The 25,604-nt window shown below is 42.0% G+C and overlaps 2 protein-coding genes across 10 annotated transcripts in view; one reads left to right on the top strand and one right to left on the bottom strand.

Moving 5' to 3' along the window:
* Nucleotides 1-3,432, top strand: part of Samd3 (sterile alpha motif domain containing 3) — a 50,873-nt gene extending 47,441 nt beyond the window's left edge. Inside the window, 3 exon segments of the mRNA XM_037200301.1 lie at nucleotides 1,706-1,877; nucleotides 2,670-2,763; nucleotides 2,957-3,432. Of these exon segments, the coding sequence (XP_037056196.1) occupies nucleotides 1,706-1,877; nucleotides 2,670-2,763; nucleotides 2,957-3,236 (546 nt within the window). The 3' untranslated portion in view covers nucleotides 3,237-3,432.
* A 4,024-nt stretch (nucleotides 3,433-7,456) lies between these two features.
* The window catches only part of L3mbtl3 (L3MBTL histone methyl-lysine binding protein 3), a 114,039-nt gene continuing 95,891 nt past the window's right edge, over nucleotides 7,457-25,604 (bottom strand). For all 9 annotated transcript variants that reach the window (XM_028877381.2, XM_028877386.2, XM_028877383.2 and 6 more), the window contains 4 exons: nucleotides 19,185-19,264; nucleotides 11,283-11,752; nucleotides 10,952-11,014; nucleotides 7,457-8,317 (listed from right to left, as the gene is read on the bottom strand). In XM_028877381.2, the coding sequence (XP_028733214.1) occupies nucleotides 8,174-8,317; nucleotides 10,952-11,014; nucleotides 11,283-11,752; nucleotides 19,185-19,264 (757 nt within the window). In that variant the 3' untranslated portion in view covers nucleotides 7,457-8,173. The remainder of the gene's footprint in view (nucleotides 8,318-10,951; nucleotides 11,015-11,282; nucleotides 11,753-19,184; nucleotides 19,265-25,604) is intronic.

Genomic DNA, 25,604 nt, shown 5'->3' with positions numbered 1-25,604 from the left:
ATGAAGGGCATCTGTAAGCTCTACTGATTTAAACTTTACTATCAACTTGAAATTATCTCAAAATAAAGAAAAAACAAAAACAAACACAAAAGCAAACAACAACAAAACAAAAACCCCAGAACTCTAGGCCCTAAGCCCAGAGAAGTTTTGACCTTCTTAACAGTTGATTTCCTGCCTGCCTGGTGAAAGCTCTTTCCTAAGGATCAGTGCTCCCGTGAGAGCTGCTTGACCAGAGCCACTGTGCCTCGATGAAGATGAGTTCCAGCTTAGAAAGAGTTAACTTTCAGACCTATTCTTTGGTCCATTTATGATTTACCAATGTATCTAAGGAACTGTGAGGCACCGTGGGTAATGTTAAATGCTACAATTTTAGGGACAGTGGTGACTAAATTAATTCATACTGGTGTAGATGAGCAAGGGTCTGATGGCTTCATTCTGTCAACACAGGGGGAGGGGCCGTGGGGGTGGAATTCTCTGGGAGGACAAATTTAAAACATTCTGAGAAAGGTAGGGAAAAGAAGTTTGGAGTCAAGAGGCTTCCATTGGGTTTTTGTTTAACCTGGAGGTCAACTCCTCCACATGTATGTTGTTTAACTCATCTTAAACTACAGTCTCTGAAACACTCCCTTAGGGTCCTAAGATTGGGTATTTTTCAAGAGTTCTGTCTGGAAATCCATTAGTGTTTCTGTTTGCTGGATGCTGCTGAAGCTTAACAAGGTTCTAGTTTGGTTTCTGTTGCTGTGACAACACAGACCTAAATCAACTTGGCTTATTTGGTTTATAGGTTACACAGTCCATCATCAGGAAAAGCCAAGGCAGGAACCTGGAGGCAGGAACCTGGTGGCGGGAACCTGGAGGCAGGAACCTGGTGGCAGGAACTGAAGCAGAAACCTTGGAGGAACACTGCTTACTAGCTTGCTCCCCTGGCTTCCCTTTCTTACAAATCCCAGGCAGGTGCTACCTGGGCCCTCCTACATTAATTAGCAGTTAATAGGATGACCACATACATCCCCACTGTCCAATCTAACAGAGGACATTTCTCAATTGAGAGTCTCTCTTCCCTGCTATGTCTAGATTTATGTCAAGTTTATAAAGATGAACTGTAATGGTAGCAATGTGGTTTATATAAAGAAATGGATCTAGAATTCTACAGGTGTGACCAAACAGCCAATATCCATGTGTTTTCACTTTTTGTGATCCTCATTTAGTGGAATTTATATCTAAAATTTTAATTTGTAATTGGCCTTATTATCAATTCAGTATTGGAAAACATCCAATTCCTTAAAATAGAACAAGAGGAACACAAGTTTCCCTAAGGTTATTGTTATTGTTGCTTTATTTTGTTTTTCAAGACAGGGTTTCTCTATGTAGTCTTAGCTGTCCCAGAAGTCACTCTGTAGACAAGGCTGGTCTGGAACTCAGAGATCACTTCCCCCGCTACCCCCGACCCAAACACTGGGATTACAGGCATGTGCCACCACGCCAGATACCAAAGTTTTAATTCTGTATCCATTATTTGTTTTGCTATTCACTTCAGACTTCCATTCTCTTCCTCCTTATCTGCATTCACTACACTAAGCTACTAAAAACTCAGGTATATATTCTAAGTCTTTTGTGAAAGTTAATGAGATATCGACTTCCGTATATTATGAAAGCTAATAATCTTTACACATGGCCTGACATATGTATTCCTTCCTCCTATCAGATGTTCTGAGAAGTCCAACTTCTCACAAGAACAGATATTTATAAGAAAACAAGGCGTATTCTGGAATTCTACTCAGAAAATATTCTGACTACCTTTTCAGAGGTGGACAATTCAATCAATACTGCACTGCAAGAGGAGATGAAACACTATACAGATGAAGGAGTGTTGAAGTGTCAGTGAAGCCCAGGGGTGTGGGGGTGAGGTTCAGCCATTTCTGCAACTACAGACATAAGCGTTTTTGTTGCAATTAGTGAAATTCAATGAGACAAGGAAGAATTTTTCAAATGAGAGAGAGAAAAAGGTTTAAAAAGCACACTCAATGTTATAAAGTTATTGTGGGCACTTGTATCCTTTAATTTTATAAGACACACTGCAAGGCCAAGCAAATTGAATCATCCTTGTAAATGGACACAGCACCTTTGGCCTCTGCTGGCCATGACCTAAAGAGTTAGCCTAAAGTTTGGAAGTTTTCACTAGAAATTCTTGGTTAAAAATGGTCATGAGGGGTGGGGAGATGATGAGTGTTCACTGTGCAAGTATAAGGACTGAAGTTCTGGACCCCAGAACCCACGGAAAAGCCAGACAGGTGTTCTCGCCATCTGCAATCCCAGCACTCAGGAGGCAGAAACAGGATTCTGAGGCAAGCCAGCAAACTGGACTAGTTGATTGTGCAAACTCCAGGTACAGCAGGAGATCCTGCTTCAATAAATAGAGGAAGACACTTTGGGTATCCACACGCACTTGCATGCACACCCACACATACGTCAAGATGCGTACACATATGTACACAGACCACACATACGCATGTAAAAAATGGTGGTGAAGTACTCACTTAAGGAGATTTGCTCTTCACAATGGAAGGTAACAATAATTTAATAAAAAGCAAGCCCAACATCTTCATGGTAGCTTTTCTTAAAACATCCTAAAGTCCATTTCATTTACTTGGACGTGCTTGCTCTGACAGATATGGAGATGACCGCCACATGTTTACTCTTCCCAGATGTTTTTCGGGATGATCCCAGCCTTTTTGTCGTTGTGAATGAGAAGGTACGCAGGATGTTTATGGCCATTCATTTTATGCCTTCCTATAACTCATTTATAAGGTCAGTGGTCTGTTCAAGTCCTTGTATCATACTCAGGGTTAGGCTATATTGTAACTAGTTCACTGCAGTATTGTATGAGGTCCAGGCATGCTTTATCATTTAGCTGTTTTACATATCAGTGGGTGGTGACGTCATTCATCTTTTCTAGGTGCACACGTCCATTCCCTGTGTTGGAAGTTAAAAACCCTTTCCGTATCAACGGCGGTGAGTTTTCTCTGTACTTGGACAGAGAGAAGCTCGCCAAGGAGGGTGACTGTGTCACAGCCCTGGCTGCCTTGGTGGCTGCCTTTCATGTATTTGGGATTCAGCATCCAAGAAGACTGTCCCAAACCTTTAACTTCCTGGAGACGTTGATCTTGGATGTGCAGAGTCCCTGTTTCCTGTCTTCGAAAGGAAATGAAATCCGATCTCAAGCTTCCATCACTTAAGAGTAACAAAATTAACCTCTAGGGCAGCTGACGATTCATAAACAATTGCAGATTGATTTAGGGTTGGTTGCCTGAGAGGCAGGGATTGAAGAAGTCATGTTGTCTCAAGTGTCCATGAATTTTTGATGCCCCTGTCCTTCCCTTAGATACTTAAGCTCTCTGTTAGGTTTGGTAATAAAACACTGCTTAAAGGCTCTGAATTTGATCTGAGTTCATAGGAATTCTACGGCCAAGGTTACATGCGTGTCAGGAGTGTCAGCTTTTAAAAGACACGGTGAGGTAAAATCCTCCCCGTTAGGGTCTGACCCTGAATTTAACTCAGGGTGACGGCTTGAAAATCGTTGAGTTGGACAGCCGCAACCTGCCAGCTGCCTCTTCAGTCTCTTTGGTTAGAACAGTGATTGGAAACATCTTGAACTTCAATATATATATATATTTTTAAAAGTACATACTCCTCAGTTTCCTTACCCCACATGGCAGCCTGCCTGGTCTGCTATGTTTTGGTTTCCTTCTATCATGACTGAGCACAGGATAGCCACAATCTTGAAGCATCCTCCCTGGTAGGTGGTCTTTGTGGTGCAGGGTCAGCGGGCACGTCCATCTTCCATGGTTCCTTCTCTCCAGGCTCAGCCCACGTGCAATGGTCACATTGGAAATATGTTTGTTTTTTTCATAATAGTCAGACAATGCTTCTGGGATCTAACAAGACTCAGGGAATTCTGTTTTCTGAAGAATTCTACAGGAAAAACTGTAAAACGATAGTTTAAGTGTGCCTTGATAGCGACATCAAAATAGCATGTTATTTCCTAATTCTGAAAGATGGGGGAGGGTCATTCTGGATATTGCAGAGATTTCAATGTGTTAACACTTGCAACACAATCGGGTAATCATTTTCTGGATTCTTTCATCAGACAAACTTTTAAAAAATGTCGAAAATTTTAATTTCCCTTTTTGCTAAAATATAATAACTTCCTTACAGGTTTTTATTCCTCAAATTACCCCTTCTAACCCATTGTTTAAAAATTTCACAATCTGCCTTAAATCTGGGTTTACTAATTTCTGAGGTACATCTTTCCTTAGAGGGTCATAGTCTGAGTGTCTCTGTTATGCTCAGGCTGGGCAGAGTGACAGGGTGGGGATGTGGGACAGCTGGGCTCTAAACCTCACAAATGAAAGTGTTGGCATGGGCTGAGTCATGTCTGTGTTACTTTCTCAGGGTGTGTCTCTCTGAGCCTGGTTTGGTGCTAACACTTGGGAAACTTTCAACTTTGCTTGGCTCTTACACACTGTTTTCTTTGGGATGTGAGCCCACTGAATGTAGATGTAAATGCGGTCAGTGGTAAACACGGGTGGGTAGGCAGGTTTCATCTGCCCCTGCACAGTGCGTTAAATCTTCCAGAACCGCACGGACCGTCCCTATGCATCCCACAAACGCACCCTTCCCTGTTGCCTCATCCTAGGCCTGTTTCTACTCCGGGGATTCCTTACCATCAGTTCTTCCTATTCCCTCCCTTAACACCTAGACCATACTTCAGTGACGGGACAGTGAAAGATCACATGCTTGAAGTACAGTGAATCCTATGCCACCCAAGAATGGTCAATGTTCTGCTTTTCTTCCAACAGAACAGCGTACTGCTTAGGAGTGAAATCTTTCTCGTTTTGTTTTTCCAGACAAGGTTTCTCTGTGTAGCCCTGAGGGAAATCTTTAATAAGATTTAAAAATCTCCTTCGCTGGGCGGTGCTGGCGCACGCCTTTAATCCCAGCACTTGGGAGGCAGAGCCAGGCGGATCTCTGAGTTCGAGGCCAGCCTGGGCTACCAAGTGAGCTCCAGGGAAGGCGCAAAGCTACGCAGAGAAACCCTGTCTCGAAAAAAAAAAACAACAACAACAACAAAAAAAAAAAAAACAAAAAACCCTCCTTCATTACAGCATACACTTTAAATAAGAAAGAAAAAAAATACTCTCAATACAGATGAAAACAACTTGGGCTAAGAATGTGGTTTTTGAAGCTTTTTGTTTTTAAATACTTACCCTATCATCTGAGTACATTGACAAAAACACTCGCTCTTACAGTCACTAGATTGCTTTGTTGTCACCCTGCCACACACACTGACGTTTTTTGTGGGGTGTGTACTTGTTCATGTGTGTCTATGTGTGGGCCACTGGTCCATCTCCTGTATTCCTGTGTCTCCTTGTGTTGCTACTCTCTGCACCGACTTCCTCTTTAAAAAAAAAAAAAACAACAACTAGGACTGTTTGTCTGCATGTAAGTCTGTACACCGTGTATGTGCCTAATGCCTGTGGAGGCCAGACGAGGGGACTGGATCCCCTGGAACTGGAGCTGCAGAGGAGTGAGAGCCAAGTACTCTTAACCATGCACCTATTTCTCTAGCCTCACTAATGTGGTGGGTATTTGGTCCACCTATGGCCTTGAGGTACCAGCCAGGCCTAGGATGTGGCCTCTTGGCTAGCTTAAGACCTGGGGAGCATGTAAGTGGGCCCTTTGCTCTTGCACTCTTGGATGGTGGGAACCAAATCAGGCGGCGTCAACCAGCATGGGACCTGTTCTCAGCCTTCCAGGATTCTGTGACTGAATCTGCCTTATCCTGCATTAGTGAGTCTCCCCCTCCCCCTGAATATTTATATATTCCTGGAATAAATAGCCCTTTTATCAGTATTCTGCGTATTTCTTGCATTACACTACCAATGCTCTTTGGAGGCATGGCTTCTAACTAAACTTGGAGTTTATAAATTCAGCTACGCTCCCTGGCCAATGAGCTTCAGGTATCCATTTGTCTCTGCCCCCACAGCAATGGGGAGATGTGCCTGGTTTGTGCATGGGTACAGGTCTTCACACTATTGTACAGGCACGTTAGCAATGGAGGCATCTCCCCAGTCTTACGGTTTGTTTGTTTGTTTATTTATTTATTTATTTATTTATTTATTTATTTTGGTTTTTTGAGACAGGGTTTCTCTGTGTAGCTTTGCGCCTTTCCCGGAACTCGCTTTGTAGACCAGGCTGGCCTTGAACTCATAGAGATCCGCCTGGCTCTGCCTCCCGAGTGCTGGGATTAAAGGCATGAGCAACCACTGCCCCGGCTCGGTATCTTTAATGTTGTTGCTGTTGTTTGTTGTTGTTTTATAGATGCCAGGTAGGTATTCTAATATCTACCGACGCCTTACATAACTTCTTAGATATGATATTCCTGTTTTTCCCCTACTTCTCCTGTTTAATAACTTTCTTAAAAATCATACATATATAAAAACAATCTGTACTTAAGATTTTATTTCATTCATATCACATGTAACAAGTGCAAGTTAATGTACAAATACTGAACACAACAAAAAAGGCAAAAAAAAAATAACAATAAAAAGCTTATTTAGCAGATTCATGCAAAGAAATGAATTGGACACTGCAGATGTCACGGACCCTGTTTTACCTTGAATCATGACAAATGCAAAGGACTGATAATAAACTCCTACCATGGCACATCAAAGGAAGTCCTACATCAGAAAACATTAAAGAGTTTATGGAGAGAGGTGGGCCTTTCCCCAGAGTCCCGACAGCATGCTACTGAACTCTCTATTTTTAAAGCAGTCCTTGAACAAATGTCTAATCCTGGAATTAGAAAGTACATCGAAAGACCGACAAAATAATTTACCTTTCCCCTAGAAGTGCATGCTTACAAAAGAAACACCGCCAGCTATGAATTTATAAATAACCAAGGGCTTTCATTTAAAGTGCATCCAGATGCTTAAAAATCAAGGCAAAATATTTTATAGGAGAAGGAATCTTTCCACACTGGAGGTTCCCGAACCTTGGCTTTGGGAACCGCTCCCTCGACTCGTGAGTATGGAGAATTTTTTGGTCTGCTGGTATTACCCTCTCACACCAGGTCTGTGCAGGAAGATCCACGCTCTGCTTCTCGGCTCACTGAGGAAATCCCGTGGGTCTGGAGGGCCTGGAGGGCCTGGGAGACTGATGGGATCTCTTGAACGGTTAGTGTTTCCATCAACGAGATGAGTCCTTTGCTATGAAGCACCGGTTACTTGCACGTCATTTACAGAGATGCACACAATAATCTCATAAATCAAGCTGCTGATCAACATCCCCTGGAATGTAACCACACAATCCTCTGATGCTGACTGCTGTAAACACATGGGCACCATGATGTACAAAACTGACTCTGCTCAGATACACTACTTCATTCAAATCTAAGTAGGCTCATATATTTTATTTCTCAATTCCGTACTTTTATATACATTTTTTTTTTTGGTAATAACAGTAAAGATGCTGGTGAAAAGTAATTTGTTTAACAATTCATAATGCGTGCAAAAGTAAAAACATGGATTCAAAGAAAGGTCGTATTTACAGTTCTTCAGTCCCGACAAAGGATAACACATAGTTAGGCAATCTCGTGACTCGCAAAGTTACACTTGGCTAATGCTGTAATTCCAAATATGGCACACGGCGAACACGACCGACGCTAGTCCCAGGCTAAACTCAGCCAGGATTCAACGGATTTGGTTTAGGTTGAAATTCAGTTATATAAAAAGATTTCTGAAAGTATTGAAAAAAAGAGAGTGTACATGAAAGAGAACCCAACAATGTTTACAAAATGCCGAAAGTTCTTATTTTGCCCCCCATCCATAAATAATGAAGCCCCCGGTGTCCCCACCCTCCCCCCACCTCCAAAAGATTTACAAAGATACGTTTAGCTCAGTGAGCAGAACAGAAGGATGACCGCTGTTGGACAGTAGCTGATGAGAAGCCCAGGCGTTTCCTACACACGCAGTCTGGTGGGACGGATGGGGTCCCCGAGTGCTGCTCTTGGAGTCCTGAAGACTTCTCACTCAGGAGCTAGAACCCCCCTTGTGCTTTGAATAAACATGATGAGCTTTAAAGCAGAAGCTGAAGGTACCAGAATCCCTCGTCTTCACAGTTCATTGTGGGAGTTCTTCTCCGCAGCTTTAAACATCAGGATAGAATTGAAAATTTTGAGAGCTGGGCCCAGCTTAATGCTCATAATTTTAACAATGTCCGTTTGGGTCATAAGTAAGAATGCTTCTCCATCAATTTGCTGAAGTAAAGGTAGGGAAAAAACAAACAAAGGAATATGGATTAACCAGATGCATTGTTGTGGGACCATCCAAAGCTATGTGCTGTAATATCAACTGACTTCATAGCAATAATAAGGTTTCTACCAGAGTTGATGAACACAATATTCCCAATCTTTTGGTCTTTCTTACCTAAAATCACACATCAACAAGGTAAAACTCAATTGTCTGAAACTTCAGGAAAGTAGGAAGTGGCCATACTCTCTTATAACTTAAAATGTGCGTGTGCACGTATGTGTGTGCCTGTGTGTGTGTGTGTGTGTGTGTGTGTGTGTGTGTGTGTGTGTGTAGGAGGCCAGAGTTCAATTGTGAATAGCTCTCCATCTTTTTTCTTTGAGGCAGGGTCTCTCACTGAACCTAGAGCTTGCCATTCCAGCTCAACTGTCTAGCCAGTGAGTTCCAGGGACCCACCTGTCTGTTTCTCAGTGCTGGAGTTTCAGACAGATGCTGCCATGCCTGGCTTTCTATGTGAGTGGTGGGGATTCAGAGGTCTTTATGTTTATGCTGCAAGTTTCACCCACTGAGCCTTTCCCCCGCCCCAAACCTTCTTGTGTTCCTCTGAATTAGGTACTGAGTCAAGAAGAGTACGTAGGGTTTTTAGTTACAGAAGATAATAATGCTTTTGGGACATAAGAGAATTCCGGCAAAGAACCAGTTACACATAAACACCCAACAGATTTAGTCTTCTACCATGAGGAAAATCAAGACGGTATTTTTGTCTGGCATGACCATACTTAGCCTCCCTCAGCAGAAGAGAAACAACACACAGTATGGGTGGAAGAATGTGAGGCCAGTGTTAAACATCACAGACCACAGGTTGTTTCTTCTACTATTAGGGTAATTGTGTAAATCCTCTTCTTTCTGGGCCCCTTCTAAGGTGAAAAGCTGTATTACAGAACAGGACACTTCGAAACTCAAGGCCACAACATGATAAAAATGATTATTTGGTTTAGTAGGGTGACAAATGTGACAGATTTTATATATATATGTATGTGTGTGTGTGTATGTATATATAGACTTTCAGCCTTTAAGAAATTGGATGGTCTTAAGACACATTAATTAATTTCTTCTTCAATTTCCCCATTTTGAACAACAGAAAAATCTGACCACAATGAATGACTTGATGGGGGTTAAGCTGTGTCTCCTGAAAATTCTTTTTTGTTTGCTTTGTTTTTGTTTTTGTTTTAGGAGACAAGGTCTCTCTACATAGCCATGGCTGTCCTAGAACTCATCATATAGACTAGGCTGACCTTGAACTCACAGAGATCCACCTGCCTCTGGAATGTTGGGGTTAAAGGTGTGTACCACAATGCCCAGCTGCAAATTCTCTAAAAGTTTTTTTCTTTATTTTTATTTCCTGTGTATTGATGTTTTGCCTGAATGTATGACTGTGATCTGAATGTGTGCATTGCCCATGGAGGATGGAAGGTGTCTGATCCCCTGATACTGGAGTTACAGACAGTTGTAAGTCTCCATGTGGGTGCTGGGAATCAAACCTGTGTTCTCTGGAAGAGCAGTGCTGCTAACCACTGAGCCACCTTCCCAGCCCCTCTTTTATTCTATGTTGGATCCCTAAACCCTAGTTGCTCAGAATGTGAACTTTATTATTTGGAAATAATGTCATTATAACCGTTAAGCAGCAACTGCCTAAGCTAAGGTCACACAGGTCAGGGAGCTCCTGGTCCAGGAGGACTAGTGTCCACCAGATAAAATCTCATTCAGCCAACAAAGAAAAATAAAATTATGAAATTTGCAGGAAAAATAGTCGGGTCTGGAAATGACTATATTAAGTCAAGTAACCAGGCTCAAAGCTGAATAGTGCATGCCATCTCATATACAATACTAGCTTCTAATTTGAAGAGGTATTAAGGAAGCAGGATGGGAAGGGTGATGGATGGACTATATATGTGACATGAAAGCTGAATAAGGAATACTGGGGACAAAATGGGACAAGGAGGGGGCATCGAACACAGAGATGGGGGAAAACCCTGTGAGGGAGGGCATGAGCCAAACACAGTGTATGTGAAAACACCACAAGGAAACCTGCTAATTCGTACACTAACTCGAAATAAATAAATGCTTTTTCAAAAGATAATCTCAGGGTAGATGGTAATAAATTCCTGTTCTTGCACATATTACTGAGACATAGGTAAGATCTAAGCCTGCTCCTGGCTCGAATGGTAGTCTTTATTCTGAGCATCAAATGGATACTGTTAGGATGGTATCTGAAATTAAAATAATGAGAAAAAAACCTCACCATATTAAAATACCGCTCATTTCTTCCTTTGGCTCATTTCTGCGCTATAAACTGTATAAGAGCATGCTATTAAGTTTTGCGGGGAGTTTTATAATGAGTCTAGTGCTACTGTGCAGGATCCTGAAATGCTCATGCAGGCTTTCCTTCAGACCTCATCTTATCTTCTGTGAGACATTTTAATTCAAGTGGTTAATGCTGCTTGTAATGCAACTACACACCAGTTGTGGACTTTGACACAACTCATCTCTTCAGGACTGCCAGTTTAACACACGTCCTCACTGGTATTTCTCCGTGCTTTGATCCCATTAAGAAACATTTCACAACAGAGTGGAACACTTACTTCATCCTTAAACACCTTTCCATGTTCTTCACACCCAGGCAAGCTCTGAATGAATTCTGACACCTGTCAAAAACATCAAAATTCTAAGTTTTTAATTGAAAAAAAAAAAAAAATAGTTGGGATCCAAAATGCTGAGGGCCAAAAGTATTTGAAACATATAGCTTAGGTCGTTCCCTCTAAACAAATTATCTCTCATCGGGAAAGAAAAAAAAGAAGACCTAGGAAGCCTAGACACTACCCAGTCCATGCATGGTTTATCACACACGATGCCAATATCCTTGCCTCGTAGACCAAGTCTGATAACAAAACGAAGCGATGAATGCAAACATACCTCATCCGTGCTCCATTTGGAAACTCGACTGGCAGGAATTCCGGCCACAGTAGGAAGAAGCTTGCTCTGCTGCTCCCAGCGCAAGGGCAGGCATGGAATTGGGGGCTTAAAGGACAGAAAGACAGCCGACCGCCGCTGAGCCTGCTGGGCTTGCTGCGCCGCCGCCGCCTGTGGGGTCTGCTGAGGCTGCTGAGGCTGCTGGGCCGGCTGAGGCTGCTGAGGCTGAGGACTCTGCTGTGGCTGCTGGGCCTGTTGTGCTGGTGGAGTCTGCTGAGGCTGCTGGGCCGCCTGAGGCTGCTGGGCCGGCGGCGGAGGCTGCTGGGCCGGTTGAGTCTTGGTTGTCTGCTGCGGAGGCTGCTGGGCCGGCTGAGGCTGCTGAGCAGGCTGGGCCTGCTGTACTTGCTGTACCTGGTGAGGCTGCTGTACCTGCTGAACCTGCTGTATAGTAGGGGTAGGTTCTTCCCGAACAACTGGTCAAGGGAAAAAAAAAAGAAAAGAAAAGAAAATCTGTTATCTGAAAGGCAGGAGGACAGCCCCATGGGCCATGCATCTCACTAGATAATGGCATCCGGGAGGTGGACATAGATAAAGAAAGGCTTTGCACTTCCAATATCACACTCATTGAGTAATTATCATTTACTGATGTTTGTCATAATACACTGTACGTTCAATTGACACACACTATTGACGACTATCATTGACTGCTGCTCAATGGTGCTTCTTGAGCGCTCTAGATAATTGCGCCTCAGAAGAGAACTCTGTCCTTCAGAAATTCCGTCTCTTCCCCCATGCTTTAGCTGACATAATGGCAGTAGTTGCCAATCTGCAGCTGTTGCAATTTGTTCTCAGGTAGTTGCTTCCCTGACTTGTTCCAGCCTTGGTTTCATCCAAGTTACTTATCATAGTGGCATTATACAGCCATCAACTTCTTTAATCGAGATAAGAAACTATTGCAACAGTTGATCAAGTGAAGAGAAAATCCACCGAATGAGAGAAAATATCTGGGTTAAACAAAGAACTAAAAACAAACAAAAACCCAAACCAGGTAATAACAAGAAGACAAAAACCTAATTAATAAATGTGCAAATTTGCAAAGGAAGAAATATAATAGCCAATGAACATATGGAAAAAAATGATCAACCTAACCTCACGAACCATCAGAAAGATACAAATCAAACAAATACATTGAGATTTTAGGTCAATGGACTCAGAGTGTCAGTCATTAAGAAAAAAAAATCCAGGCACAGTGAAACACTTAGACCCCGTCGGTGGGAATTAGTCTAACCCCTATTGACCTAGTGTGAAGGTTTCTTAAAGAACTATGACCCAGATCTCCCACTGCTGGGTATTACCCCCAGGACATCAAGCCGACACGTTAGAGACGCTTGCCCATCAATGTTCACTGCAGAGCTATTCACAACAGCTAACTCATGGAACCAACTTAGGTATCCAACAACAGAGGAGGAGCTAAGGAAAATGTGGTGTATATGCATGATGGACATTTTCTCGGCCCCAAAGAAGAACATTGTCTCCTCATTTATTGGAGAATGGATGCAACAGGGCACAATCATAGACATTATGATAGCTCTTCCCATGCTTCATTGAATCAAGGTTTTGGGTCCTTACCCTATTTTTACTGAATAGCTCATATAAACCAAACACAAACACCGCATTTATTTTTTATTCTTTTTAAATGATTTAAACCACATTTGTTTTCATTCTAACTTAAATTATTTAAGTTGAAAATACTTTGCTGGATGCAGCTCTGTGGCAGAGTGTTTGCTCAGAATGCACAAGAACCCAGGTTTGACCCGCAGTACTTAAGAACAATGTGGGAGAAGGTGGGTAACCTAAAAACTTCACCTCAGCTATTCCCAAGAGTTTAGCAAGTACTTGGAATAAATGCACACACAAGGCTGGCTCACATGAACTACGCTAAGGTTTTATCCCCACACTAGAGCTACAGGGTAGAGATAGCTTGCCATATGTAAGTCTTCTACAAATGCACGTTCATTGCATCCTATGATGCTTTTTGTTTTCTAGTGACACTGACATTTTACTCTATCACTACTGTTCCATCAACTCCCCTCTGGAAGCTGTATTCCTCACCGTTCATTTCTAGTGCTGTGCGTTATCCCTCAGAAAATCAACAACCACTCTAAACAAGTGAAAAACACGAGGCTCCAACACTTGCGGTGGCTTCTGAAGTCTTTGAGGATGGTACTATAAACACATACCGCTCCGATTCTATAAGCACAGTGGTTCTCAACCTTCCTAACGCTGCGACCCATTAATGAAGTTGTGGTGACCCCCAATCATAAACTTATTTTCATTGCTACTTCACAGCTGTAATTTTGCTACTGCTGAGAACTGTAATGTAAATATCTGTGTTTTTCCCATGGTCTTAGGAGACCCCGGTGGAAGGGTCACTTGACCTCCAAAGGGGTCGCAACCCTCATGTTGAGAACCACTGTCCTGTGACTCTGTGTCCTTCCGTTTCAGATACTCCTTGCTTTAGCAGTTTCTTCTATATAACTGAGACTGGACACCAGTGTTATGGCTAAACAATGAGGTACCTGTGGTATCCACCAACCCTAAAACACATTCTCTCCTATGACTCGCATCCAAATGGGATGGAGAAAGCATCCTCATGTGAGTGACTAATGACTCCTTAAATGGTATGGGAAGTGCTCCAGGATTTTATCCAACACGTGACACAGACTGGAACAGAGGCAAGGAGACTTCGGTGGCAATGCCGGCACAATGGTGAGAGTCAGGAAGAGGAGGCTTGCAGTGGACAGTGTGCTGTGGAAAGCACAGGCATTCCGTTTGGAAGGCACTTCGGTCACTCGGATCTTCCCAAGGCTCGCTTTCTCACTGCCCTCCTCCGACACCATCCGCCTGAATGAAAAGTAACACTTTCCATTCCCATAGTTTTGAAATTTCCTAAAGTGAAATTTATCAAAAGGATCTGACCAAAGTCTTCTTCGCTCACACACTTTATTTGGTTTGTTAAAACACTCTGTTTCTTTTTTGTTTTTTAAGCCAGTGACAAAAATGAAGCGTCTCCTGTCACTGTCAAACCATGCTATGATGGTGCTATCTATACAGAAGGGAGAGAGGTCCAGCCACAGCACAGGAAACCCACACAGAGATAAGAGAAGTAGAAGGCTGTCGTCCTAGCCCCTTCAATGATAGGGTCCTGACCAAGATGCAGAAGTCCAAGTCTGGTAAACGCGGTTTAGATGTCTGCTCTGGCATCCCAGTGGAGTCAATTTAACAACTCCTGGAAGAACTGCATGAGGTTTTCTCAATGCTTATCTTAACGTGTAGTGCTCGGCAAGTGTAGTACTTCTGTCTTGAAAGGAATGAAAATAGTTGACAGTCTTTTAGATTCAAAGTGGTAAATATGGAAAATGAGTCAATAATCCATCTAGGCTGATATTCCAGGAGTCTATAAAAGAGGCTTTTAATGAAAAAGGAAGAGAGGCGGAAGAAATGGGATATATTTGTTAAAAATTGATGGATAAATGGGAAAAGGGTGAACAAAAATGTTTCATAAAACAAGTGGATTTAAATCACCAAGAACAGAGATACAATTTTCAAGTTACTTAAATTCAGACATGAAAAATATCTGAGGGTAATTCCAATATTAAAGATCCAAATAATCAATCCAACTGTTACAGAGGCAAAGATGATGCTCGGGGATTTCCCCAGGAGAATCTGATATGTTACTACACAGCATTCAGCTTCCCCATACAAGTATCCTATAAGAGAGAAAGCCTGGAGAGAGAACAAAGAACTGGACCTTCCCCAGGACAGAAGGATGCCAAGGCAAGGCCACTTTACAGAATCCCCACCATGCAGGCTTTCCCACAATGGTGGAAAGGAGTATTTATCTTTTCAGATAAAGCAGACAGGAAAAAAGGAGCAAATTACAGTCAGTTTCCCAAAGTCAAGTTCAGAAACAGTAGAGAAAAAGAGATCATGATCACACAGACTACACTGGATTGGCTGGAAGGATCTGAGTCTTTCTTGTTTTTTTTTAGGGAGAAATCCTCGCTGACCCCCCCCCCCCTTAACAATCAGTTTGTCCTAAGACTCCAAACAAAATAGTTCTTGTGGATCCTGAAAACCTAAATCTTACTGATACCAGAAGGAAGTCCTGTGTGGCTGCTTCTCAGGCTCCTTCCCTGAATGTTGCCTCTATAGTATCTCTCACCCCCAGAGGCACAAGGCTAGGCTGGGCTGGGCTGGGCTGCTCCACCATCAAGGAACAGACTAGGAATGGACACTCTAAAGCAGACAGTGGGCTCAGCATGGATTGCGCCATACCTGACCTTCAGGCTTCACCCTGAAGGGATTCTGCTGAGACTCAAATGGAAGAAGCATGTGTTTTTCACAAAATACACATGGAACTTTCTCTGGAGTAAAAAAACGATTGAAAAAGGAAAGCACCACCATCAGGCTCCTGATACAGTACATTCTGAAGAGCATAGATTTATGGACAGTATAGTCTAATGATCTTTATAAGCCCCAGGGAACAAAGCCTCTGCCAGGCTTAAAAACAAAACAAAACGAACAAACAAACAAAAAACTGGGCAAATGACATAAATCATGGCCCATATGGGAAACTGTAAGTCACCTACTCACCTACAATCAGCCCAGTGTGCTTAGCCACCTGGTGCAATACTGAACCCAACCTGGCTGTTAAATACTTCCAATGCCAAACCTTGGCTTTAACACAAGACGGAGAGATATTACCAGTAAAGGAAGAGACAGGGGTAAATGGAGCAGGGGTGTTAATGTGAACTATAACAAAAAGACTCTTTTTCAATTTAAATAAGATCTGAATGTTTAAAGAGCCCCAAACCAAACCACCACCACCCCCACCCCCCAAAAAAACCCAAAAACAACCAAGAATGTTCATTGCTTTCCAGGCAAAAATCATGGAGAGAAGATTGGATTTAACAGTCAGGTTCCATTTTTCAAAACTCTAAAGCTTGGACTGAATTCAGCTAGCCTAATACTACCTGCATGAAATGATCTTGATTTGTTTCTTTTCTGTTTGATTTTTCTTAAAGGAAGAACCAAGCTGAAAGTTCTGGCTGAATACATAGTAGGTATCCAGGCACTCAGTCTCCCTTCAGGACGAAAGCGTGGACTCTCCTGCCTGTTGAGAGGAGAGGGCTTACAGTGACCCCCTCTTCAGAAACTGCCCAAGACAAAGGGAGCCTCTTTGTCTGCAGATGTACCCCGTCAGGGTTTGAATGTGGAATGGCTCCCACAGGCTCATGTGTTTGAACCCTTGGTCCCAGCAGGTGGCGCTATTCCAAGAGGTTGTAGAAACTTTGGGAAATGGGGTCTGTCTAGCTGCCAAACACAGGGCATATAAGCACATCTTGTGTTTACAGTCCAGTCTGGCTTTGGTAGTCTCTCTCTGCTTCCTAATCTGTCTCCATGTACTACTTCATACTACAAGCTCCCATGACTACAGCAAAACCCCAAGTCACCCCACTCTATGATACTGGGGGCAAACAAAAAATCCTTCACCTAATGCATTCTGTACCATGGAGGAAAAAAAAAATGTCTAACACTTCCTTCTCAGCCAGCAGCTGAGAACTGGCCAATTCCAAGACACAAAGTCCAACCCTCTGGCTGAACTTGGGATGACCTAAACCACTCAGGGCATCCACTTCCGTTCTCTGTACCAGGGCCACCTTTTAATTTTGCCCACTTCTGCTTCTTTCCCTAGCCTCCCTCTTCTCAGTCTTCTCAGGGTCTGCTTCTAGGGAGCTGAATCTGTGACAACAGGCTGTGTCTGCATTAAGGACTGAGAGGTAGGACGCCATCCAGTGACTAAGGTCTGAGGCATCCCAATGTCTCCAGATGAGTCTCAGCTCTGACTGGAAGCTGCAGGTCCCTGGGTCTCAGGTAATGACAGCCATACAAGTACTGTGTGGTAAGCCAAGAACAGAATTCCAAATGAAATATAAAACTAGTAAACTAGACAGAGAAAGTGAACAAAAACCTTTCTTATACATTAAATTAACTTTATGGAGTAGTCTTATTCAAAATGTCTCAACACCACAAAAACAAACAAACAAACAAAAAATCGAAAATTTCCAAAGTCATCGAGAAGGCCAGGACTGCACTGCCGGCCAGTCTTACCTAGGAACATAATGTAGGAAATTCTGACAATGACTTCCATTATGAAGCTCTCTTCACCAATTAAAAAGACAGGAAGTGACACAAGCATATTCAAGTATAGGTTTTCAGACAAATGCATAAAAAACCAAGGAGAAAACAGGAAAAGGAATAATTGACTTAGAAAAATAAATATGGGTTCTACCAACCTTTCTTTGCAAGGAATCACTAAACAAAACTCTTATGTAACTCAAGGGGAGAACAACAGAAAAATAAAACTAGAAATAAACTAGATAAGATGTAGCAGTATTAGACTACCAAATGTGAACAGGACTGACATTCTCCATTGAGCAGAGACCGTTCCACGGGGGCAGCATCACCGTAGGGAGTTCTCCAGCTACTAACACATTGCCAAGGAGGTATCCTAGGACTACATTAGGGTTACATGAGAAGTGAGGCACAGACACACCGATAGTACGTGTGAGCTGATGCCTGACTGTAAGCCCTGCTCTTGACTTCTGATGAACCAATGGCTTACAAAGAAAAGCTGGATTCTTTGTATAAGAAGTCCAAACAGCTATGATAACGAAACCTTCCTAGGTTAAATATCTCTTTCCTTTATAAATTATAAGCAACACTGTAGATAATCAAATAATCGTGTAGGACTTATGGGACAGACACGTGCTAAGCAGGGAACAACATTACTGCTTTTAATCTTCCTTGCAAGCTCATGGATATATACCACACCATTCTTTGGGACAGACAAGGAACATTAAGTACCCAGTGGCTTCAATGCTATGGATAAAGCCATGCAAGGACAGGTAGGGAAGGAGAGGCTATGCCTGGTCAACTGTAGGATCTGTATTTAGTGCCAAAGCAAGCACCATAAACCATGCTGAACATCACCCTGTACACAGAGTACAATGTAATCACTAATTACTATTCTATCATAAACCATGCTGAACATTGCCCTGTACACAGATTTCAATGGAATCATTAATTACTGCTTTACAATAATCAGGCTCTCATTTCAGACAGTCATTAGTTTTCTTCCCTCAGCCCTAAAATCATCTAAACCAGAAAACATATATGAGAAGGGAAGTCTACAAGAACAAGCAACACAGTGGTAGCCACGGTAGCATCTTCTTATAAGAAAAATAAACAATAATTACCCAGCTATAAGCAAATTATAAGTTCAATCTACATGATGACTAAGAGTCATTATGCCCTCGTTGCTTAAACTATCATCGTTGAAACAAAGACGGAAGAAGTATGACTTAGCCTAGCAAACACTTGTTTATTTTCTTTTCATTTTGTGCTTTCACATCAAGACGATAGACTGGATTTCAAAACACATTTGAAGCAAGTGAAGCCAGCAATACTAAAGCAGATGTGTGGCAGGAGCCACAAAGAATGTCTCTGCAAACCTTACATCTGATGCTGCACCAATGTGTGAAAGAAACTGTGGACACAGGTGCCCGTTGAGTCTGTGCCATTGAAAGTCTCTCGATATCTAGACGTCTCTTGTTTTCCATGAAGGAAGAGCCAAACCAAGCTTATCTTCAGTACACTGTGATTGTCATTTTCCAGTTGTTTCTAATTACTTTTACTTATTCTGTGGTGCTGAGAATCAAACCCACTTTCTTGTGCATAGACACTATGCTGTCATGGACTACATCCTGGGCTACAGTGAAGTTTTTGGTTCCTAAATATTTATGGTAATAACCAATAATGACATGATAGTGCTATGGTTACCTTTGGCTTCGGCTGACGTCCTCACTTCATTTTCTCTTTTCTCTTCAGAATCTCCTTTGGCATCATCAGCACGCTGTTCCCTGAGAAAAATAGCTGTCTCAGTATTTTATCACAGATGAATTTTAAAACGTTTCAGAACTGCATCGTAGCAACTGGTTTTTTTCCCTTAACTTAAAGATGGATGGATGGTACCACTAAATGTTACTGAATGAAATACACCATAAAGCAGCCAATGCCAATGATACCCATAAATGCTCACTTTCTTCATGATCACTTGGTGGCTGCTATTCAGAAAGCTTCTTAATGGTGAGAATGCTATGAAGATGAATTACTCTGGAAGATATGGTTACTGAAAATTCCAACTACAGCTTGGAATATACCTTCAGGAGCAGTAACACTTGTACTGTTTGGTAAGACTCAAAAAAAAACAAAACTTTCCTAAAGTCTGCACCATGAGATCAAATCACTCTATACGCCTCAGCCCCGAGACTGGAGTAGAAGCTGAGACTAGTCCATTGGCATTTCCTGGCTTGACCAGGTCAATCCACTGAAGTGAATGCTCCTCTTTTTGAGCAGGAATGGATTAATTCTGAAATCATAGGCCTTGAATACTCTAAAATGGACACAACTTATTAAAACTTTGATTTAGAACTCTGACCCTGAGGTTAAGGACAAAAACTGTTTTGTTTTTTTTTTTTAATTTTTTAAATTAAAGTAGAAATTTATGGGACTTAAAATTTTTCAATCTAATGACCTTCATTCTGAAGGTCATACTAGAACACACTCCTCTGTGTTTGCAATATTCTGACCCAGGCTGCACTTTTAAGGTTCAAGAACAAAGTAAATACAATTAAACAAATTAATTTAACACAAAAGCAATTCTTACTTTTAATTCCAAAGGCACATACTCTGTAATTGAAACCATGGTGTGGCAATACAATGAAACTACCAGAGGAAACATGCAATCAATGTTCACTACATTTTAGAAATCTTGTTTTCCAGAGTATATGTGAACTCTCATCTGAACCTAAGCTCCTGTTTCAGTGTTAGACTAGAACATCTTGTAACTGCTGAAGACAAGCACCTATTTGATAATCCAGCTACTATGCAATACAAATATTTCCCCAAGAGATCCAGAGAACTCCAAATGGGGACTTTGAGGAACCACATCCCTTCAGAGCATCCTGAACCTGTTTAGTCTAATACAATGCCAATTCAACATCTTGAGGGTCTTACTCCACATGTGAGAACTGATGACTGACAAACGTCGTTACCCGAGGTGTTGACAGAAAGATCTTGTTTTCTCCATAGGAACAGTAGAGTAGCCAACCCTAATTACACAGGCCTGTAATCCTAGCTACTCAGGAGGCCAAGATAGGAGATTTACATTGTAGGGTATGTTCAAAGCCAGCATGAGCCCACTTAGTGGGACCCTAAACCCAAACAAAAAATCCAAACAAACAAAACAACACACAAAAACTCAAAAAGGACTGCAAATACAGCTAGCCTGTGGGGTGCTTGGCTGGCACATCCAAGTACCGTAATCACTAGTACCACAAAAAATAAGTAAAATCAAAATAAAACACCCACAAAACAAAAGATTCAATGAAGTCATGCTTTCTAATTACAATATGTCAAAGTCAACTTGCTACATGCTAAATTGACTCACAAATTTCTAGACTTGTTTGCACTAAACCAGAAATAGCATTCTTTGTGTCTACAAACTCTACATCCTAATATTGTGTGTGACTAATGAAAGAAAGTAGCTTGTTAGTGGCTATATTAATATCAGAAAAAAAAATCACACACTGTTGTGAAATAATTTAAAATTAGTATTTCTCAGAGTCAAAAAAAAATAAATTCTCAACTAACTCTTGTGCCTTTCCGAGGAAGTTAGATGGACAGGTGATTGATTTTTTGAAAAGTGGGGGAAAAAAGTAAGACAAAAAGGGAAAACTAAGTCTTGGACTTTTCTGTGTTTTTGTGTTTTCATGACCAGAAATATCCACTCATAACCAAAGTTACCCTCTTCTAGTTCTAATAAAGCATAATTACTCTTCAAAATAAATTGTGTTAAGATGACTTTAATCCCAGCACTCAAAAGGCAGAGGCAAGTGGATCTCTGAAGCCAGCCTGGTCTACAGAGTGAGTTCCAGGACAGCCAGGGCTACACAGAGAAATCCTGTCTCAAAACACCAGAAAAAAAAAAAAGACTTAAACATAAGAAAAACTCCTTTGTAGTCTATGTCCAAAAACAATGTCAATTTTTTATGTCTTGAAATGTAGAAAAGGAAAATAATATTTCAGAGCCAAAAAGTTCCCAAATCTTCCAAAATGTACTCCAAAAGAAGAGTAAAATGTTATTACATGTTTGCCTTTATGGAAACATGACCAATTTTTCAATCTTCAAATGCAACTCATATAAATCTTAAAACTTGATACGTGACAGGCTCTCTTGTGTTCCACATGCTGTTTCCTTTAGCTGGGGAGTGGAAGAGTCAGCATCCAGTCTATTAGAACAGGAGCCATGAAGCAGATGTGTAAATCGAACCATCAAGGCGAACAGATCCTAACAGTCCATTCAGATACGAAGAAGGGGGGTCAGTCAGCATTCTTAAGAACATGCTGCAAGCCAAACATGGGCTGAGTGGTTGGCAGGATGCATATTCTATAGCACTCCCTGGTGCAAGGTCTAGTATTCTATATAGTGAAACATAAAGGCATCAAGTTCAGCTGGGTGGTGGTGGTGCACGCCTTTAATCCCAGCACTGGGGAGGCAGAGCCAGGCTGATCTCTGTGAGTTCGAGGCTAGCCTGGTCTATGGAGTGAGATCCAGGACAGATTCCAAAACTACACAGAGAAACTATGTCTCAAAAAACCAAAACCAAAACTGTGGTGGCATTGTGTTCCCCAAAATATTGTGTACCCTAATAAACTTATCTGGGGTCAGAGAACAGAAAAGCCACTAGATACTTAGGATAGGCAGTGGTAGCACGTGCCTTTAATCCTAGCATTCCAGAGGCAGAAATCCATCTGTTCAAGGATACAGCCAAGCATGGTGACTCACGCCTTTAATCCCAGAGAGCAAGCCTTTAATCCCAGGGAGTGATGGTAGAAGGCAGAAAGATATATAAAGCGTGAGGACCAGGAACTAGAAGCATTTGGCTGGTTAAGCTTTCAAGGCTTTCTAGAAGCAGTTCAGCTGAGATCCATTTGGATGAGGACTCAGAAGCTTCCAGTCTGAGGAAACAGGATCAGCTGAGAAGTTGGCCAGGTGAGGTTAGCTGTGGCTTCAACAACAACAACCAGGTCCTCCTGACACCAAGAACCTATACGTAGAACCAATACTCTTTAATGATTATACTTGGGTTTCTCCAAAATAAAGCATATGCCCATGTTCCAAGATGGGAAAGGGTATGCTTCATGTCACACACTTATTCTCAAATTCCCCTTCCCTGAGAAAGCTGGGAATGAAACCTACATTTCTTAATTATCTTACATTTTATTCAAAATTTTAAAATGTTGTCTTCATTGGGGAACCATTATTCTTCTCCTCTGCGAGGTGAGAAATCTCCTTGTTCTAATTGCTGTTACTCTATAGGTTTTTTTTCCTGTACACAAGATGAAATCCTCCTGGAATTTCAGCTTCCTTAGCTGAAAGGTCTTTTCTGCATGCTCCTGTGGCACAGAGTGGGCAGAGAGGGGAGGAGTGGAATGCCTGGAGCACTCGCTCAGAGACAGGTGGAGACTTGTGGACTGGCCAAGGCAGGCTGTGGCAGGGAAAGAGGACCAAGGGATATGTTGGTCCTCCCCCGCCAGTGGTAGTCCAGGGACACACAAATATGATCATACAATTTGAAAATTCTGGGATAATACAATATTTTCTGTAGCCAAGAACAAGATAAGCTCTTGACAAATTCAAAAAAACAATAACAGAGATACTCTGTAGTGTATTTTAATATTACGCTGTCGATCAGCACAAAAGCTTCTTGACAGTCTGCTTGACCATTACTCTCTTGTGGCAGCAATGTCCCTAAAGCAGGAAGCATAAGCTATGGCCACAAGTGTGTCCTTGGTGGGAAGCAGACCTAGGCCCCATTCAGCTCTACTACTAACCAGTTTTGCATAGACATTAGCGGCAAGTTACTTAACTTCCCAAATTCTCAGTTGCAACATTGACAGACCTAGGGATAGTCAATCCTAATGTGCCAATTTGAAGATCGAATAAAATCTGTTTAGAAAGTGCCCATGACAGCTTCCTCAAGCTCCCGTTTCCTTCTATGTTGGGATAAATGACCTGTCTTGTGAGCTGCTTTCTTCAAAGATACAGCAGACTTGGAGCAATGGTTTCCATAGCCAGACAGCTAAACAGCTTAGGTTCTAAGCCAGGTCTTGACTAGCTGTTTGGGCTAAAACCAAGACAGAGGATGGGGTGATTGTGGTGGCACAAGTCTTTAATTGGGAGGCAGAGGCAAGAGTATCTCCATGAGTTCAAGGCCAGCCTGGCCTACACAGTGAGTTCCACGGCAGCCACAGCTTAGAAACAAACAATAAAGATACAGGCTGGGAGCCAGGCAGCGGTGGCGCATGCCTTTAATCCCAGTTCTGGGGAGGCAGAGCCAGGCGAATCTCTGTGAGTTCGAGGACAGCCTGGTCTACAGAGTGAGTGAGATCCAGGACAGGCACCAAAACTACATGGAAAAACCCTGTCTCAGAAAACCAAAAATAAAAAAAAAAGAAAGAAAGAAAAAAAAGGCCCGGAGGTTAGCCCAACATCTCCAGCACCAAGGGTGAAATGGGAAGCATAGAAAGAAGAAGCCTGAAGAGTGCCCTGACTGTGCAATTTCTCCTGGGTCTTTAGAGTTTTCAAGCACCAGTTTATTACATTTCTTTAGCTTAAACTGAATACAACCATAGCAAAAGCTTACTCAAGAAAACCCGCTTTAATTAAGACAGTCGAAGTTGCTTAGCTGGTGAAGCAGAATTTTTTTTTTTTTTTTTTTTGAGTCAGCCATCTCTTTCTCTGTAATCATGTGTCACATTTTAACTGTCTTGCTATCTCACTCAAATTATGCCTGTGGTAAATATTAGGGAAACAAACATGGGAAGAGCAAGTGCCTGAGAAAACAGGCGACATTGAATGCACACAGCTCACTTCCTTCAGCGAGGTGATTTTTTTTTTTTCACTTAAAAACAATTCCTGACTAGTTATGTTTAAGCAAGCCCGAGAATGACATGGAAAAGATATTAAATAATAAGTCACTTTGCCTCCATTCAGGGATGTGTTGATTTTAGCCACTTCTCCAAATCCAGCATGGGAAGAGGTAGGGGGGCAGGACATGTAGGTAGACATGCCTTTGGGTGAAGCACCTATACAAACGGCAGGTGTCACTGTTTTGAATGGCAAAAAGTTACCTCTTTGTAGGACCCACTAGCATCTTTTAAAACTTTCTGGGCTGAAGTCATTCACGGATAAAATATCAAAGGTTAAGAATCCAAGATGTCTTCTACAAATGTAGACGTTTGACAAGTCTCAGACCAAGGAGGGTGCCCCTTCAAAGGGATTCGGAACAGGTGGTGACTGAAACAGTGTCCTCTTATGCCTATGGGTCCACATTGGCACAAGGAAGTTTAAAAGTTAGGCTCCTTTGGTAATAGCTCAGCAAGAGTTTTAATTAACCATGGCTCCATCAGCAAGATCTAGAAGAGGTAAACATGGCTTAGTCTTTATCTGGTGACTAGAACTGATGCATTCAGACTGCCAATCCTATAAAATTATAATTTAACATATAGAACACATGTCAGAGAGGGTACACAATAAAAGGAATACAGCAAGTGTCTCAAGAGGGTATCATTGAGATACCAAAGAAAAAGCCTCCAGACTATGAACCAAAGGTTGAGGGGCCCCCAGCTGGATCAGGCCCTCTGAATAGGTGAAACAGTTGATTGGCTTGATCAGTTTGGGAGGCAACTAGGCAGTGGGACCAAGTCCTGTGCTCATTGCATGAGTTGGCTGTTTGAAACCTGGAGCTTATACAGGGACACTTGGCTCAGTCTGGGAGGAAGGGACTGGACCTCCCTGGACTGAGTCTACCAGGTTGATTGCAGTCCTCGGGGGAGGACTTGTCCTGGAGGAGGTGGGAATAGGGGAACCCATGGCTGATATGTAGAACTGAATGGTATTGTAAAATAAAATATATATTAAAATAAATAAATAAATAAATAAATAAATAAATAAATAAATAAAGGAAAAAAAAAAGAAAACGCCTCCAGAAAAAAGCACCCAGCAATTCACTAGTCAATCCCCCCATGAAATGATGACAGTTCTACTCAGCAAGGTGATCTCACAGGGAGACTGAGTCCTCAGCACTGGCTTGCTGTAGAAAAGACAACAGATGCTACTCTGGTGCACACAGCAGC

Source organism: Peromyscus leucopus, chromosome 8a (genome assembly GCF_004664715.2).
Source record: "Peromyscus leucopus breed LL Stock chromosome 8a, UCI_PerLeu_2.1, whole genome shotgun sequence".
In the NCBI taxonomy this organism is placed as follows: Eukaryota; Metazoa; Chordata; class Mammalia; order Rodentia; family Cricetidae; genus Peromyscus; species Peromyscus leucopus.
This window is presented reverse-complemented; position numbering and strand designations above follow the sequence as displayed.